The sequence below is a fragment of the Hyperolius riggenbachi genome, chromosome 3 (assembly GCF_040937935.1).
Source record: "Hyperolius riggenbachi isolate aHypRig1 chromosome 3, aHypRig1.pri, whole genome shotgun sequence".
Taxonomy (NCBI): Eukaryota; Metazoa; Chordata; class Amphibia; order Anura; family Hyperoliidae; genus Hyperolius; species Hyperolius riggenbachi.
The window spans coordinates 40,506,832-40,526,418 of record NC_090648.1 but is presented as its reverse complement, the minus strand read 5'-3'; the positions used below and the strand labels follow the sequence as shown (position 1 = coordinate 40,526,418).

Genomic DNA, 19,587 nt, shown 5'->3' with positions numbered 1-19,587 from the left:
ACTGTATACTGGGTACCACATACAGAGTAGTCTTATACGGCGGGTATATTCCAAACTCTATATTTTAGCTGGAAAAGCTGGGGGGTCGTCTTATACGCCCAGCTGTCTTATACACAGGGGGCGCTTGTGTAATTTTGAGCAGAGCTACAGTGAGTGAGCTAGCCCCAGTCTTACACCCCCTCCTCTGTTTGATGGGTTGCATCCTTGCACTAGCACAAGGAGGTAGGACCCCACTGGCTTCCCCCACAGCAGCACTCTGCGATCACCCATGTCTCCCCCTCATAGCGGAAAAAAGTAAAGGCTGGTTTAGATGGGTGGTAAATGCAGAATTTTTGATGGGCGAAAAAAGCATCGTTGAAAGGGATCAACCGCCATTCCATTCAGGCCGGTTTCACACCAGGAACCAGCGTTATAGGAGTGGTGCGATCGAATGAGGCGGGGTGAAACGGGTTCCTCAGCCGGCAAAGTCCGGGGGGCGGCACCTGCCTGGCCATGGGTGGGGGGGGCCGCTGAGCTGGAGGGGGTAGCGGGCAGGAAGGTGGTATTGGGTCCCCCGATCTGCGCTCCCCCTCTAGCTTTTAAGTGCAGCAGCAGCGTATTAATACGAGGCAGCGGGCGGGGATGACTCACCTCTTCCGCGTTCCAGCGTGCGTTCCACTGTCGTCACTACCTGCAATGCCGTTCACTTACAATACAGTGGGCAACATTGCAGGAAGTGATGACAGTGGAACGCACGCTGGAACGCGGAAGTGGTGAGTCATCCCCGCCCGCTGCCTCATATTAATACGCTGCTGCACTTAAAAGTTAGAGGGGTAGCGCAGATCGGAGGACCCAGGTGAGGGGGGGATCCAACCCCTTCCCCGCTGCTGTGTCCAATACCCTATTCCTGCCCGCTACCTCCTGCAGCACGGCGGCCCCCCACCCACGGCTGGGGGGGGGGATCGGTTTCTCACAAGTTTGCCTCAGGCAGCAAAAAGTCTAGAACCGGCCCTGGAGATTTGCAAGGCAATGCGCGGTAATCTCACTTCTGGCTGCAAGCCAAGCTATAAGCGAGGCTCTCTAGCATTCACTTCCTGTGGGCGGAAAATGAATTGCACAGAAGTATATTGTAAAAATACAATTCCGCGCATGCGCACCGCAAAAATTATAAAATACGTGTCGCCATTGACTTACATGATTTGTGATCGCCGCACGTTGCCCGGTAATGTGCTGTTGTTTCGCGTCAGATGCGATACTTACAGCGCATCGCACTGCAGCAGGTATGGAATGTCCCATAGGTTTCATTGTGTGGAATGTCCGAGGATTAATTAAAAAAATGATCTACTTACATGACGCTTCCTCCAGCCCTGGCAGCTGTCATGTGCCCCTTGCCGCAGCTCCACTTCCAGTCCGTGGCTTGGGGTACAGAGGCGCACTTACGTGGCCTGGAGTGTTTTGCGCAAGTGGAGAAGTACTGTACCTACGCAGTATGCTCCAGATCACGAGTGCGATCACAGAGACGCTCGCACAGTAGATGCTAACCTAGAGCGGTCGTATGTGCACCGGAGGAGACCCCGGGCCACCGGCAGGGAGCGGAGCTGCGGCGAGGGCACAGGACGGCTGCCAGGGGCCGGAGGAAGCCCCAGGTAAATAGATCTTTTTTTTTTTTTATGAATCCTTGGATGTTTCCTTTATGCTGGATACACACCATACAATTTCCCGCCCGATCGATGGGTGATCGAACGGGAAGTTGCATCGTGTTTACATATCCAAAGTGCACCCGATCGATAAGACGTCCTATTTTCTAATAAGTGTACAAAATCGAGCGCTTTATTGATCAAGAGCTGATCGGACGTCAGAAATAATAAATCGATTCCCATCGATCAGGCGGGAAGTTGCACGGTGTGTACCCAGCATCAAGCATTACCCTGCGGTAAAAAAAAGGGTAACGCAGCACAATGAAAATGCCCCAGTCTGAAAGGGGTCTCAAGAGAATAGAAGCGTTTTTTAAGCCACGGTAATAGCTTTTTGTGTCGCCTCCTCTTGGACGCCAGTTAGCCACTAACGATGGTTGCTTTCGCCGTTTCCATCTCCCCGTGGGGGCTCAAAACGCTACACCACAAATGAAACGCTGGAAACTAATTCCGAACACTTTTCAAACAATCCACTGCCAGCTGCCCTACAGAAGCCTGTGTGAGCCAGCCCTGGGGGGATTTGGAAAGGGTTAATATATGATCATACAGTAATGATGGTAATAATAGTGCGTTGTTGTTGTTGTTAGGGGATCTCGCTTTCCAGTAACTTCCATCAATCCCCTCTGATAAGCTCTCTATCATGAGACTGATGAGAACATGCAGGTCACGTGATCCCAGCAAACATTGTATCAGTGTGAGTCATCCAGGCAACCCTCCAGCCCGGGCTCCCCGCCCTCCCTTCTGATTGGCTGCCCATTCACGCCGTGACATCACGGCTTCCGGGCAGGCGTGGCCTCCCAGACTATATAACTTCCGCGCGTCCCGCTTCTCCCTCATTCGCTCCTTTCAGAGGCTCGCAATGCAGAACGTCATGACGTCGTCCGACAGCCACATGGAGGAGTGCGGCATCTGTTACCTTGACTACGGCCAGGAGAGGAGGCCGCGCCCCTTGGCCGCCTGCCGTCACGTGGTCTGCTCGGACTGCCTGGAGCACCTGGCGGCCAGGGCTGGGGAGGTCACGTGCCCCTTCTGCCGAGCCCCCTCGCCGTTGCCTAGCGACGAGGAGGAGGGCGGGGAAGGAGACGTCGCGGTAAAAGGACCGTTGAAGTGGCTGAAAAAGCTGTGCAAGAAGACGAAGTCGGGGTCTCGGCGCAGAGGTGAGCGAGGGGGCGGGGCTTGCACTGTGTAGTGATTGTTGCTAGGGGGCGTGGTGTTTGCCTGGTAGGGAAATTTCTGTATGTGAAGCTGCATATGGGATATTATTCATGTGATGGGACTTTTTGATGTTCAGTCAATGGAATTGCCATGATCTGATTTGTAGCTACATCAGAAATATAAAGCTGTCCATTAAAAGTGACCTGAAGAAAGGAAAATCAGAGAGTAATGCACTCTGTATGTATTTAGTGAGTTTAATTCCCCCTCATCTGTGACTCATAACACGTTTGATCTGTGTCAGCTGACTGCCATGGCAGTTAAGGCAGATACGCTCTTGAAATTGAAGCTATTGAAAACACAGGGTGTTAACAATATGTCTGCTTCCATGAAAGCAGGAAGTAGACACACTGCAGATTTATTGCAGGATTTGTATCAGCTGTAACAAAGAAATGTTTTTCTTTAAGTTACTACTGTATGTTGTTGTATATCTTTTAGAGCAGAGAGGAAGTTCTGAGTTCAGGTCCGCTTTAACAGTACACATTTTTCATCAGCTCTTTAGATGCTGCTTTTAAGATCAGAATGTAATTATCGATTGTTCCCATAAATGGGATGATTACTATCTCTCCCGATTCGATCGTGAAATCCAACATTCGGATCTATTAAATTCTGTTCCAGTCGACCATACAGTTCTATATTGACTTTTTTTTTTTTTTTTTTTTTTTTGCTACACAATGCACAGTTGTCTGTATAATTAAATTGTAAAAATCCGCATTGAATGATCACATCTGATGAAAAAATTGTACGGTTAATGGGCACATTAAAGTGAATGGGAGTCAAAGTAAAAAAAAACAAAAATGCCGACCTAAGGAGAGAGAAGGCTCTGCGTCCTAGAGAGTATTTTCCTCTTCTCTCTGTCCTGGTTGCAGCGCTGGCTCCCTGGTAGCAGTATTCAACGAATTTGGTCAAATACTGCTGTCTGCCACGGAAGGGAGGCTTCGGAAGTGTTTGGGAACCGAGTGCTCCCAGAGACGGGCCGCTCCAGACTGCGCACACGCTCGCGCCCTCTCTCTCACGTGTGCGCAGTATGGAGCCCCCTGTCTTTAGGAGGACTTGGCTCACGAAGACTTCTGAAGTCCCCAGCGGCGGTGGTTTCAAACAGAGGAGCTGCCGCTGCAATGGAGGCACCGGGAGAGGAGATGGAAGGCTCTATAGGATCCAGAGCCTTCCCTCTCCTTGGGTATATTTTTTTATTTATTTAGCGCAATTCCCATTCGCTTTAAGGCGAATTACTGGTATATAATTGTTAACCTCCTTAGCGGTAACCCCGTGTGTGACACGGGGTAAGCCGCCGGAGGGTGCCGCTCAGGCCCTGCTGGGCCGATTTTCATAATTTTTTTTTTTGCTGGACGCAGCTAGCACTTTGCTAGCTGCGCCAGCACCCCGATCGCCGCCGCCGCGCGGCCGATCGCGGCTATCCGGTGCGGCGCGCGCCCCCCCCCCAGACCCCTGTGCTGCCTGGCCAATCAGTGCCAAGCAGCGCCAAGGGGTGGATCGGGTCTCCCAATGACGTCGGTGACGTCATCCCGCCCCGTCGCCATGGCGACGGGGGGGAAGCCCTCCAGGAAATCCCGTTCTTTGAACGGGATTTCCTGATCGGCGGGGCTGGGGGGATGCCGCTGAGCAGCAGCTATCATGTAGCGAGCCCTAGGCTCGCTACATGATTTAAAAAAAAAACTGCTGCGCTGCCCCCTGGCGGTATTTTTCATACCGCCAAGGGGGTTAAAGGACCACTCCAGCAAAACAAAAAAAAGCAGTTAAAATCTGACAAAACCTTCAGGCTTTGAATTTGTCCATCTCCTCATGGGGGCTTATCAGGATTTTTGTTTTGTTTTGAAAAGCATTTCCAGAACAGCAGTTGCTGCTAAACCTAACTGCCAAAATAGTAAGGTGCCAGCCAGCTTCCCTACTCACTTGCACACTATTTTGTCAGTTAGACTTAGCAACTGCCATTCAGGAAATACTTCTGAAAACAAATAAAACTCTGAGCATCTCCCATGAGTAGATCGACTAGTCCAAAACCTGTCGGTTCTGTCAGATTTTAACTGCCTACTTTTTTCACTGGAGTGGTCATTTAAACTTGATCAATCATTGACGTGTCAGCTAATGATTATCTTTCTTAATATAAGTGAGCAGAATACGGAGGCTGCCATATTTCCTTTTAAACAATACCAGTTGCCTGGCAGCCCTGCTGATCTATTTGGCTGCAGACGTGTCCAAATCACACCAGAAACAAGCATGCAGCTAATCTAATCTGGTCTGACAATGTCAGAAACACCTGATCTGCTCCATGCTTGTTCATGGTCTGTGGCTAAAAGTAGGGTGCCAGGCAACTGGTATTGCTGAAAAGGAACTTGAGATTTTTCTTTGCCTGAGGCTTCTGCATGTGCCCGCATCAGTACTGAAGGGTCCTCTGGTCCCCTGCTGTGGCTCATTTTCTGTTCTGGCAGTTGATGGCCACAAGCATCCTCACTCGTGTCCTGCGCAGTAGAGATTTTCTTGTCTTGCACAGGACACTCCCAGTGCAGGGAGGGAGGACGTGCGTGGCTAGGGCTGCGCAGGCGCAGTCAGCCTCCATATCCCACTTCAGTTGTCCTTTAAGGTCTCTTGCAGCACTAATGGCCTTGTTTTTCTCTCCCGCCAGGTTCTCTGGCCAGTGAAGACGTGCGAGACCTGGCCATGATGTGCTCATACTTCATGTGAATGGATCTGCACTGGAGGCCGGTGATTACTAGTGAAACATGCAGGGCTGAGTGATGGGAGGAGCTACGTATCCTGGGACTGGCTGAATGACTCACCGTCTATCCCGCGGCTCTGGGACTGTCTCACAACTGTGACTCACTCTATGAAAATGCCATCAGAAATGATAGTGGAGTTCAGTGTGCCGGGATGGGTGAAAAGGTCACCGCAGAGTGCCGGAAACTCCTTCAGTGTGACTCGTCCTCAGATGTCCCCTCTGGTCACACACTGCCGGACTTATTACTCGCTGTGATCCATAGAAGAGGCTGACTCAGCAGAATCTCAAGCTTTTCTGTACACCAGGGGGTGTCAAACTGCAATACAAAGGGGGCAGAAACTGAACACTGGGGCCAAGCCGTGGGCCAACCTCATTGTGTAGTGGCCACCTCCTTCCCTTATAAAGTTTCCTGGTGTCTAATGCATTCCCTCCCCTATACAGTTCCCTGGTGTCTAGTGCATTCCCTCCCCCTATACAGTTCCCTGGTGTCTAGTGCATTCCCTCCCCCTATACAGTTCCCTGGTGTCTAGTGCATTCCCTCCCCTATACAGTTCCCTGGTGTCTACTGCATTCCCTCCCCTATACAGTTCCCTGGTGTCTACTGCATTCCCTCCCCTATACAGTTCCCTGGTGTCTACTGCATTCCCTCCCCTATACAGTTCACTGGTGTCTAGTGCATTCCCCCCCCTATACAGTTCCCTGGTATATAGTGCACCCCTCCCTCCCCTATACAGGTCCCTGGTATCTATTGCCCCCCTCCCCTATACAGTTCCCTGGTATCATTGCCCCACCCCTCCCCTATACAGTTCCCTGGTATCTATTCCCTCCCTCTCCTATACAGTTCCCTGGTGTCTATTGCCCCTCTCCTCCCCCTATACAGCTTCATGGTGTCATGTGGTCCTCTTTCCCCTATAGGGTTTCCTGGTGTATAGTGGTGCTGCCTCCCCTACACAGTTCCCTGGTGTCTAGTGTTTCCACCGACCCCCTCCCTCCCCATATGGCATATGGTGATCTAGGGCTTCAGCTCCAGTATAGCTTCCCTAGTTGTCTAGGGTGGACCAAACATAATGCAAAGTGGGGAAACTACTTGGGGGGGGGGGGGGCAAATCTGATGGCCAGCTTTACATGTATGGTGTACACCATTGCCTTCGTACAGGGCAGTTACACTGCACATTAACAATCTTATCTGTATCAGCTTTGAAGGCACAAATCAAAAAATCTGTGATTGAAGTGTTCACATGTGTGTTTACGGAGGTGTCTGCTGCTGTAAATCCTGTCTGTCCATTTTCATCAAATGAGCAGAATCGGCTATGTTAGTGAAAGCCAATTTTGTATTGCGAGTATACGATGTTTGTATTATGGAGTTAAGTTATATAAGTATTTATGTATGTAATGCTTTATGTTTTTTTTTATAGTATTAAATATATTTTATAATTAAATAGCAGAACTTTCTCCTGAGTTTTTGTCCACCCGGTAATACATTAATTATTTCTATAGGGCTGACAGCGCTGTACAGAGTATATATGGGGCTCGATTCACCAAGCGGTGCAAAGTGTTTGCACGCTGGTGAAAAGGCCCTTATCACGCCTAAACTCACTTTAGGCATGATAAGAAGAAACTCGCGCGAAGTTACCGCGCGTACGCGCGTAAGTGCGCGCGCAGCACCCGACGCTTCGCGCGAAGCTCCCATTAAGCCCTATGGGACTTTGCGCACGCGCGGTAACTTCGCGCGAAGAGCAGGAAAAAGCGGTGATAACTCAGTGGTGAAAAGGTCATCACGCCTAAAGTCTTTTAGGCGTGATAAATGGGTTATCACCGCTTTGTGAATGAAGCCCGTAGTCTTGTCACTAGCTGTCCTTCGGAGAAGCTCACAATCTAAGCCATACCATAGTCTTATGTCTTTGTATGTATCGTAGTCTAGGGCCAATTTAGGGTGAAGCCAATTAACTTATCTGTATGTTTTGGGAAAGTGAAGGAAACCAGAGTGCCTGGCGGAAACCCATGCACACATGGGAAGAACATACAAACTCCTTGCAGATAGTGCTCTGGCTGGGATTCAAACTAGTTACCCAGCCCTGCAAGGCTAGAGCGCTAACCACTATGCCACCGTGCTGCTCATGCTAATTTGTATGCAAATTGTATGTAGCAGCTTCAGGCCAGAGCTTTGTGGTGCAAGGCTCCGCCCCCTCGGAAATAAATTCATATGACCCTGCAGCAGAGTGTGCCGACAGGGTCCTGTGCAGTGCACCGCCCCTTGCCCAGTGACGTACTCCTTGCAGGACAGGCAGTACATCACTGGGATTCCCGGTGTCACCATTGTATTTGTGTTATGCCACACCGCTACCAAAGTATTTAAAGTTTGTGTCACTTATTGATATACATGCATTTGGTCGCTGTGGAAGTCCAACACGTTAACACTCTGTTGATTTATGGGTCTAAAAGAGCGGTACTTTTTTCTTCAAGAATTTTAGGCCTCCAATTCTTAAAGGGGAACTTCAGCCTAAACAAACATACTGTCATTAAGTTACATTAGTTATGTTAATTAGAATAGATAGGTAATATAATCTCTTACCCACCCTGTTTTAAAAGAACAGGCAAATGTTTGTGATTCATGGGGGCTGCCATCTTTGTCATGGGGGCAGCCATCTTTTTGGTTGAAAGGAGGTGACAAGGAGCAGGAAACACAGTTCCAACTGTCCTGTGTCCTGATAACCCCTCCCAGCTGCACACGCTAGGCTTTAAATGTCAAATTCAAAATGTAAAAAAAGAAAAATTTGCACCAAAACAGCAGAACGAGAGCAACAACATCAGAAATCCCATCATGCTTTGCACAGCATCAGGGGAAAAAAGCCCGGGCAGTTTTCTTCTATGCAGCTAAAAATGAGGCTTGGATAAGAGAAACAAAGTTCTGATGCTGTGAAACTGTTAAAGAAACACCAGGCCTTTTCAGTGCTGCTGAGTCGATTTTTAGTCCGGACGTTCACTTTAAGTTTTTAACTCCCCAAAATCTATCCAAATAAAAGCCTAGTAGACATCCTGCGTATAAATAAAACAGTGGAACGCAAAATTGTTGAAATAATTAAATTAATGAATAAGCTTAAACATATGTATGCTTTGAAACTGGGAATGGCACAGAGGGTGACATCACAATTGGGGTAGTAGAAGCATGATTCCTTTCAGACTTTATTCCCTTTGGTCCCTATTCCCTCAGTCTTAGGCGGCAGGCAGAGAGTAGTCAAACCAAGGCAAAGGTCGGTGCAGGTGGCAGGCAGAGAGTAATCAAACCCAGGCAGAGGTTGGTGCAGGCGGCTGGCAGAGAGTAGTCAAGCCCAGGCAGAGGTTTGTGCAGGTGGCCGGCAGAGAATAGTCAAAATCCAGGCAAAAATCGGTAACAGTAAGGCAGAAGCACTTAGCTCAGAAGAAGTTGGAAACCAAATGGCTATATTAACATCTTGTACTTTCAAATGAGCTTATCTGCCATGACAGTCAGGTAACACAGGAGAGATCAAATTACAACTTGTGATTAGAGACAAATGAGGATTTAGACAGGCTAAACTCTACATATACTTACAGGCTGCATTTCCCCATGTTTACCTTCTGTGCTGTGTAAGAGCTATGGTCCAGATGCGGGATCAGGCATGCTAAACTCCCCATATACATACAGGCTGCATTTCTCTGTTTACCTTCTGTCCTGTGCAGAAGATGGAGGGGATCAGACAGGCGTAACTCTGTATATACATACAGTGTTCATTTCTCTTCTCCTTCTGCCCTGTGAAAAAGTTCAGGTCCACTTAAAAATGTTGTGCGCCAGCCCCCCATGACGTCACAGCATACGCGGACCACGCTTTGCCACTGATTGCCCACCGGTATCCTGGAACAAGAACGGAGGTAAAGCGGACCCTGGGGGCCAGGGGGAGGAGCCTGGAGTCCCACTGGCCAGCGTTGATCATGAGCAGGACGCAGGCAACAGGCAGGAGTGGGGGTTTTAGATAGCCCGAGCTGAGCTCTGGCTTACCGCTTTCAGCTCCTGATACCTACCCCGAGCTCAGCTTGGGAATACTGTCATGGGGGTTAAGAGGTCTCAATACAACAACAAATCCAGTGTTCTCCAGATGTAAATCATTTATCCAAGTTTCCTTACATATAACACAGGACTCCACTTGCAAACAAATTCAACTTATAAACAAAAGTCCCGGAAGATAACCTGTTTGGGGGGACCGCGTGTATTCCATTTATGTTTGCTCAGTCTTCGTTTTTCTGTTGCTGTCCCTTTAAGCAGCAGCTTTTCAGAAGAAGAGAGTTTGACTTGTGTTTACGGAGCCAAATAGTTTTGCTTTTTCTATTTAACGGAATGTGAAGTGCTATTACGTCATCACTGCTCCACTTCCCACACTGGCTTGGTAGGCTTCCACCTTTGCTTTCTTTCTGGAATAGCTGAAAGAAACATCTGGACAAGAAAACTACCAAAGACTCCTTTTGTTGCTATGGCTATGCTGGCTGTACTATGGGAATCTGACGCCCCCACACAGGCCAAACAGGGGCTCTGAAAGATTACCTACTGATACTTACATCTCAAACATTTCCAGAATCCGTCCCTTACCTTCACTGGAGGCTAGTAAAATGCTTGCACGTGCTCTAACCATATCCCATCTTGACTACTGTAGCACCCTACTCTGCAGCCTACTCAGTGGTGTAACGACAATTCATGGGCCCCCCCAGTGACACTTTGATAGGGCCCCCAATGTTCACACCCCTTCCCTTACCTCCCATTGGTGCCCTTCGTGGCCTTGAGGCCCATCTCACAAGGGTCATAAAACAAGTTTGGGCATCATGATCTTCACACCCATAACAAGTGTGGCCACGAAACACCTGATCTGAAGTATAGTCCCCTGTATGGGGGGAAGGGAAGGTTAGTAGTTGGGGCCCCCCACAGCTCTGCCTCCCCCCCCCCCCCCCCCACCCCCCTTTTTTCCCGTGAGATTGCAATGGCTGCTCTCCTCTAGTTACGGCCCAGGGTCTACCAGGTCCCCACTGAACTCTGCTGCTCATCTCATTCACCTCTCCTCCTACTCCTCTGAGGCAGCCCCTCTCTGCCAGTCTCTCCATTGGCTACTTATTACCCAAAGGATCCAGTTTAAGCTCCTCACTCTATCATACAAAGCTCTACATAAGTTGCCACCTACTTACAGTTCCTCATAAATCTCCAGCTGCCTCCTTGCCCAGAACCTTCACTCCTCTCATGAGACCCTCTTGTCCTCCAGCGTAGTCACTTCCTCTCACTCTCGTTTCCAGGACTTCTCATGAGCATCACCTCTCCTTTGCAATGCTCTCCCACAGCCAGTCCGTCATGCTCAAAGCCTGGACACCTACAAACGTTCTCTGTAAACACATCTGTTCAGACAAGCCTATAATTTACTATAGTTAGAATTGAAGGGTCACTGCCTCATTCGCTAACCCTGTGTCTCCTTCCCCAATGTCTCCACCCATCTACCCTCTAGATTGTAAGCTCGTAAGAGCAGGGACCTCTGATTTATATCCCCGTTCATTTGCCGAACCTACTTTAGGGTTCTATTTAGGGTGGGAAATTGCATTGATATGTACTCCAAACTACACTGAAGGTATCCACAAAGTAGTTATTTTCTGGGTATCCTCCTCCTCAGGCCTGGTTCAGCCTGGGCTGCCGGTGCTCAATCCTCCCGTGGGTCACCACTCCACCAACGATTCGACACTTATCAAAAAGGAGAAGGCATTCAACTGGCTTTAAAACTTGCATTTATCGAATCAATTAGCAATTACACAACATGTTTCGGGGAAATCCCCTTCATCAGGGGATGCTTCTATCAATTCACAGTGTTTAAATAGATAACCAAGTGAACCCCACCCCTCATTGGACTGCCTCTTTTTTGGTCAGCTGACCAAGCTAACAGTTCATTAACCCCCAACTGGGGAAATACAGGGCACTACAAAATGTCTACCCATTGAACCTGACAACATATATATGCTAAATTTCCAAGGTACCAACCTATTACTTAATTGCAACAACATATAACAAAATAATGTCCATATACATGTCCAGTAAATTTACTCTTAACACCATCAAATCGATACCCCTAGAAATACCGATGGAACAATCGCCCATCAGGATCTGAGGAAAAGGGGAGAGGAAAAAAAAAACAATAAATAGATTAATCACAACCTGTCACAGGAAACATTTAAGGCTAAACATTTAATTCATCCCCTTAGGGGTGTAATGATCAGTGGCGTAGCTGGTGATCAGAACAAGCTCAAACAGATCGGTACTCAGTAATTTAATCAGAGTGTGATCACACGTGTTTTGGTGCACAGTATCTCAGGAGGACTCCTAGAGTGATAGCCTTTAGTGGTAGGCTATCACTAACAGAGAGATGTCGTACAGGCTGGGTCGGTAACGGGTCAGTCAGCAGCGGTACAGAATCGTCAGGCAAAAGAGTAGTCAAAGGCTAGCCGAGGTCAGCAGCAGGTCAGATGGGCAAAGGTACAAAATCAACAGATAGAAGTCACCAGAAAACCGCTCACACCTCCCCGGGACAGTGCCGGAACCAGGACAGGCCAATCCAATGAGACAGGAGAAAAGAAAGGGTGTCCGCACGATATCCCTTGCATCAAGTTCCTTTATTATGGACGTATCCACACTAAATCACACATCATGTAGCTGACATGTTTCGAACCAGACGGTTCTTACTCAGTGTGATCACACTCAATTTAATCAGAGTGTGATCACACGTGTTTTGGTGCACAGTATCTCAGGAGGACTCCTAGAGTGATAGCCTTTAGTGGTAGGCTATCACTAACAGAGAGATGTCGTACAGGCTGGGTCGGTAACGGGTCAGTCAGCAGTGGTACAGAATCGTCAGGCAAAAGAGTAGTCAAAGGCTAGCCGAGGTCGGCAGCAGGTCAGATGGGCAAAGGTACAAAATCAACAGGCTGAGTCAGAGTACAGGCTAATATCGGCAACAGATCAGAGAGGCGAAGTACAGAGTCAAGAGGCAGAAGAATAGTCGATAGTTCAGGCAAGGTTCATACACAATAGATAATTACAATAATATAACATTACAGTAATATATAAATCCTAAGCTACGTGTGAATCCCCGGGGTCCTGCCGGATCAAGCACACACAGAACTGACTAAGGTCTGAGAGCTTTCAAAGCAAAGTTTCAGCAACAGCAGACAACGAGCCACTGACAACTCCAACCTTAAATACAGACAGGCAATTCCAAATCACCCACCCCGCAAGGCTTTACCAATCAGGGACAAGAGTCAGATCACCGCTGTCAGCTGACCCGCCTCCTCAGCGCATAAAGGTCCTGTCTCCTGTTTTAGCCTGCTATGGTGTAACCTGGAGAGTAGAGATGTACCGTACGGTTCGCCGGCGAACAGTTCCAGGCGAACTTTGGGGGTTCGCGTTCGCCTGCACTAGGCGAACTTTTGCTGAAGTTCGATTCACCGCATAATGCACTATGAGGGTCAACTTTGACCCTCTGCATCACAGTCAGCAGGCACATTGTAGCCATTCAGGCTACACTAAGCCCTGGAGCCCCCCTTATATAAGGCAGGCTGCGGCGGCCATTAGCCTCACTTGTGTGCCTGCTAGAGGCAGACTAGGGACAGCTGCTGCAGACTTGTTCTTCTAGGGACAGATTAGTTAGGTTCTTGGCTGCTTAGCTTTCTTCTGGCTGATTGTGCCATCACTTCCCAACATCAGGACGTGCTTGACTATTTAACACAGAACACCCCATCTCCCGCAGCCACCAGCGCTACAACAAGCACCACATCTGCTGCATTTGACACTTCGCAGGAGTTATTTGGTGGTGGTGGTAAAATCACTGATTCATACCCACTACTGCAACAACAAGAAGAAGGCGCAGGTACGCCACCTCATACGTCTGAGTTAGGTGGCGATAGTATGGATGTAACGTTTGAGGAGGTGGATGATGAACCACCTGAAGTTGGTGCAGTTGAGGAGGTGTCTGAGGAAAGCGAAGCTGGTCAGGAGGATTAAGATGACGATTATACGGATACCACATATGTTCCTGGTAGAGGAGATGACCAGGGGGACAGTTCAGAGGAGGAGTCAGAGAGGAGTAGGAGGAGACGACTCCATGATAGAAGCAGAGCGAGCTCGTCCTCAGAAACAGCTGGGGGCAGTGTCCGGCGCCATGTATCACCAGCTATGGCCAGCCAGCCAACATGCCCTTCAACGTCAGCTGCTGATGCCACCGTAGCGCCATCACCCCAGGGGGGCTCAGCGGTTTGGAAATGTTTTCACGTGTGTGTCTCAGATCGGAGCAAAGCCATCTGTTGTCTCTGCCAGCAAAAATTGAGCCGTGGAAAGGCCAACTCTCACGTAGGGACAAGTGCCTTACGAAGGCACCTGGAGAGAAGGCACAAACAGCTATGGCAAGAACACCTGAGAAAAAGCAGCACCCCTCAAAAGACAAGCCACCCTCTTTCTCCTCTTCCTTCTTCAGGTGCATCGTCTTCATCCACTTTCTCCCTTGTACCTTCACAGCCACCCTCCTCCACACCGCCTCTTCCCTTCAGCGGTTCCTTCTCCTCTGCCCACAGCAGTACCCAGCTGTCCGTAAAGGAAGTATTTGAGCGTAAGAGGCAAATGCCTGCCAGTCACCCTCTTGCCAGGCGTCTGACAGCTGGCGTGGCAGAACTATTAGCTCGCCAGCTATTACCATACAAGCTGGTGGAGTCGAAGGCTTTCGGTAAGTTTGTGGCCATTGGTACACCGCAGTGGAAGATACCAGGCCGCAATTATTTTTCACAAAAGGCCATACCCAAACTGTACCGTGCAGTTGAGAGGCAAGTGGTGTCATCTCTGGCACACAGCATTGGGTCAAGGGTCCACCTGACCACGGATGCCTGGTCTGCCAAGCACGGGCAGGGCCACTACATTACATACATAGCCCATTGGGTCAACCTGGTGACCGATGGCAGCAAGCAGGGAGTACGTGGCTGCGCAGCGGACCGACTTGTCACACCTCCACGGCTTGCAGGCAGGCCTCCAGCCACCTCCTCTCCACCTGCTACCACCGCTTCGCTGTCGTCATCCTTCTCCTCGGCTGGTGCCGCGATCTCCTCTCCAGCTACACAGCCCCAGCACCCCAGGGCCTATGCTGCATGCCAGGTACGACGGTGTCACGCAGTGTTAGACATGTCTTGCCTGAAAACGGAGAGTCACACTGGAGCAGCTCTCCTGGCTGCTCTTAACAAACAGGTGGAGCAATGGCTGACCCCGCACAAGCTTGAGATCGGCAACGTGGTGTGTGACAATGGCAGCAATCTCATTGCTGCATTGAATTTGGGAAAGCTGACACACATACCTTGCATGGCACATGTGCTGAATCTGGTCGTGCAAAGATTTGTGTCCAAGTACCCAGGCTTAGAGGACGTCCTGAAGCAGGCCAGGAAGTTGTGTGGGCATTTCAGGCGCTCTTACAAGGCCATGGCACGCTTTGCGGACATTCATCGTAGAAACAACTTGCCGGTGAGACGCCTGATTTGTGATAGCCCGACTCGCTGGAATTCCACCCTGCTGATGTTCTCTCGCCTGCTAGACCAGGAGAAAGCCGTCACCCAGTACCTGTATTATTACAGTACAAGGGCACAATCTGGGAGGATGGGGATGTTGTGGCCCAACAACTGGACACTGATGCAAAATGCATGCAGGGTCATGGAGCCCTTTGAGGAGGTGACCAAAATGGTGAGTCACGATGAGGGCACCATCAGCGACTTGATCCCCTACGCCTACTTCCTGGAGCGTGCCGTGCGTAGAGTGGTGGATACAGCTGTGGAGGAGCGTGAACGAGAAGAGTTACGGCAGCAGGAGTCGTGGGAGCCATTTACACCCGAACCCGATGTTTCCACAACACCTGCGGCAGCACAGAAGGGGGTGGAGGAGAAGGAAGAAGAGGAGTCGTGTGGGGAAGGAGAGGAGTCAGACTCTGATGATGGTGATGATGAGGAAGGTGTTTCTGTGGAGGAGGAAGAGGCGGCGGAAGAAGAACAACCGCGGCAGCCGTCACAGGGGGCTTCTGCTGCTCCACGTTCCCGTGGTATTGTTCGTGGCTGGGGGGAGGAAGAGGAGTTGCATCCCGTCACTGAGGAAGAGCAAGAGGAGATGGAGAGTACGTCTGCATCCAGCTTTGTGCAGATGTCCTCTTTCATGTTGTCCAGCCTGTTGAGGGACCCCCGTATTAAAAAACTCAAGGCGAATGATCTGTACTGGGTGGCCACGCTACTAGACCCTCGGTACAGGCACAAAGTGGCGGACCTGTTACCAACTCAACACAAGGCGGAAAGGATGTAGCACTTGCAGAACAAGCTGTCGATGATGCTTTACAATGCGCTTAAGGGTGATGTGGCTGCACAACGCAATCAAGGTACCACTGGCAGTAACCCTCCTCCTCCCAAGTCCACGCAGGCAAGCACAGGACGCTCCAGCGATCTCAGGGTGATGTCGGACATGCGGACGTTCTTTAGTGCAACTCCTCGCCATAGTCCTTCCGGATCCACCCTCCACCAACGCCTGGACCGGCAGGTAGCCGACTACCTGGCCTTGAGTGTGGATGTAGACACTGCGAAAAGCGACGATGAACCCTTGGACTACTGGTTGCGCAGGCTTGACCTGTGGCCAGAGCTGTCCCAATTTGCCCAAACTTTTCTTATGGGAGGGGTTACTTGTGGGAGGGGTTTCACCACAATATCAGTCATACAGCGCCCCCTGATGGTCTGTTTGTGAAAAGGAATAAATTTCTCATGTAAAAGGGGGTATCAGCTACTGATTGGGATAAAGTTAAATTTTTGGTCGGAGTTTCTCTTTAACCACTTCCGGATTCTCGGTGCGTATATATACGCCCCTGAATCCTGAAGTGTATACCATGGAAACGGCCGCTCGTACGAGCGGCCGTTCCATGTCAGTTCACGGAGGGTGTCTCCGTGAACACCCTGCGAGCCGATCGGCGGCTCGCAGGGTAAATGTAAACACACGGAAATCCGTCCTGCGCCGCTCACAGGGGGAGGGAGAGGGAGGGAAGGGGAAGGAGGCCAGGAAGCGCTGCGGAGGGGGGCTTTGAAGAGCCCCCCCCCCCGCAAGCGCAAGCAGCCGGAGGCGATCAGACCCCCCCAGCAGGACATCCCCCTAGTGGGGAAAAAAGGGGGAAGTCTGATCGCCCTGGCTGCTAGCTGATCTGTGCTGTGGGCTGGAGAGCCCACACAGCACAGATCAGCACACAATTTCATGGTGTGGAAGTGGTTAAAGGACACCCAAAATGAAAATAAATTAATGAAATAAACGATTGTATCTATCTTCCTAAAAATGACTTTTTAAGTTATTCCACAGTTTTATTTTATGTTTAAATAAATTTTGCTATAACATTTTGCTATAAAACATTAGCTAGGAGGATTTAGAGTTGTAGTTCCCTGGAGATAGCAAAGACGCTAGAACTGCCCTGACTACTGGTCAGACTGCGTTCTCCCACAAACAACGTTCAACCGTCATGCTGGTAACGTTATTCCCATTTTATTTTTATGCAAACTGTCTTGTGTGTATCTTTGTTTCTTGTAATACAGAAGCCATATTTTCACATTTTCTGTCTGCTGTGTATTAGGTCAGACGTGTATGTATGCCAGTCTGGCAGCTGGCTTCATGGAAGCTGCGAATGTGATTGTCTGTATGGCAGTGTGAAGTACATTAGCATTCAGTGCCTCTGGAAGCAGGGAGCTGATAATTAGCAGTCATTTGGCAAAGCATAGTCTGTGTCTGCATAGCTCTTTGAACTCTGTGTATATGCAGACAGCCCCATTGTCCCAATATACAAATCAGTACCGAGTCTGGGAACTTCAAAGGCTAACAGGAAACTCTGGAATTTGCATATCATAGCCAGCAAGGATGTGCTGTCACACCTGAGGAAATGGGATTATTCCTGGATCTGGACATTTGAGTGGCCTCTTGCCACAAATTTTGCTATAAAACATTAGCTAGGAGGATTTAAAGTTGTAGTTCCCTGGAGATAGCAAAGACGCTAGAACTGCCCTGACTACTGGTCAGACTGCGTTCTCCCGCAAACAGCGTTCAACCGTCATGCTGGTAATGTTATTCCCATTTTATTTGTATGCAAACTGTCTTGTGTGTATCTTTGTTTCTTGCACTTTGTAATTTTTACTTTGTTTTTGTAAATCCTTTTGTATAAATTCTTGTCTGCACTGTTCCACTTTTTGGAATATTAAATATTTATTTATTAAGTTTGACTTCTGCTGTACTAAGCCAATGCTCATAGCCTAGAGAGAGTCTGCCGTGTAACTTGCGTTACAAGTTCAGTGCCTGATTGTGCCTTGCTACTGTGTGTGTGTGTGTGTGCGTGGCGCTCCCGTATTTGGCCTAAAGCACAAAGCTGACACAAATACGAAAACGCGGACTGCGTGCAGGTCACTCGAAAGCAGAGTGGGAATTGCTGAAGTGTCTAGCAGCAGCTAGTGGTGGCAGTGAGAAGTGTTTTGAGGGGTTACAGCCTTGTGGTAGCTCAAATAGGGCTGCTTCCCCTATCGATCTTGTCAAACCCGCAGTCGGGAACCGTATCTGCAATGCAGGAGTGCTGTGGGGCCAGTTCCTGACAGATGACATAACTGCCATGTTTCTAGAGGTATAGTGATGCTACAGGTACCATGTTGTCAGCGGTATAGTGATGCTACCGGTGCCATGTTGTCAGTGGTATAGTGATGCTACAGGTGCTATGTTGTCAGCGGTATAGTGATGCCACAGGTGCCATGTTGTCAGTGGTATAGTGATGCTACAGGGGCCATGGTGTCAGCGGTATAGTGATGCCACAGGTGCCATGTTGTCAGCGGTATAGTGATGCTACAATTGCTATGTTGTCAGCGGTATAGTGATGCCACAGGTACCATGTTGTCAGCGGTATAGTGATGCTACAGGTACCATGTTGTCAGCGGTATAGTGAGGCCACAGGTGCCATTTTGTCAGTGGTATAGTGATGCTACAGGTGCCATGTTGTCAGCGGTATAGTGATGCCACAGGTACCATGTTGTCAGCGGTATAGTGATGCTACAGGTACCATGTTGTCAGCGGTATAGTGAGGCCACAGGTGCCATTTTGTCAGTGGTATAGTGATGCTACAGGTGCCATGTTGTCAGCAGTATAGTGATGCCACAGGTGCCATGTTGTCAGTGGTTTAGTGATGCTACAATTGCTATGTTGTCAGCGGTATAGTGATGCCACAGGTACTATGTTGTCTGCGGTATAGTGATGCCACAGGTGCCATATTGTCACTGGGATAGTGATGCAACAGGTACCATGTTGTCAGCGGTATAGTGATGCCACAGGTGCCATGTTGTCAGCGGTATAGTGATGCCACAGATGCCATTTTGTCAGTGGTATAGTGATGCTACAAGTGCTATGTTGTCAGTGGTATAGTGATGCTACAAGTGCTATGTTGTCAGCGGTATAGTGATGCCACAGGTGCCATGTTGTCAGCGGTATAGTGATGCTACAGGTGCCATCTTGTCAGGGGTATAGTGATGCTACAGGTGCCATGTTGTCAGCGGTATAGTGATGCCACAGGTGCCATGTTGTCAGTGGTATCGTGATGCTACCAGTGCCATATTGTCAGCGGTATAGTGATGCCACAGGTGCCATGTTTTCATCATTATACTGATGCCACAGGTGCCATGTTGTCAGTGGTATAGTGATGCCACAGGTGCCATGTTGTCAGCGGTATAGTGATGCCACAGGTGCCATGTTGTCAGCAATATAGTGATGCTACAAGTGCTATGTTGTCAGCGGTATAGTGATGCTACAGGTGCCATGTTGTCAGCGGTATAGTGATGCTACAAGTGCTATGTTGTCAGCAGTATAGTGATGCCACAGGTACTATGTTGTCTGCGGTATAGTAATGCCACAGG

The 19,587-nt window shown here is 49.3% G+C and overlaps 1 protein-coding gene across 1 annotated transcript; it reads left to right on the top strand.

The window, feature by feature from the left end:
- The first annotated feature begins 2,507 nt into the window (after positions 1–2,507).
- Positions 2,508–7,013, top strand: RNF227 (ring finger protein 227). Its single transcript, XM_068272117.1, has 2 exons — positions 2,508–2,830; positions 5,530–7,013. Exons 1-2 carry the CDS (start codon positions 2,533–2,535, stop codon positions 5,586–5,588), a joined length of 357 nt encoding a protein of 118 aa, XP_068128218.1. The 5' UTR covers positions 2,508–2,532; the 3' UTR covers positions 5,589–7,013.
- The last annotated feature ends 12,574 nt before the right edge of the window (positions 7,014–19,587 follow it).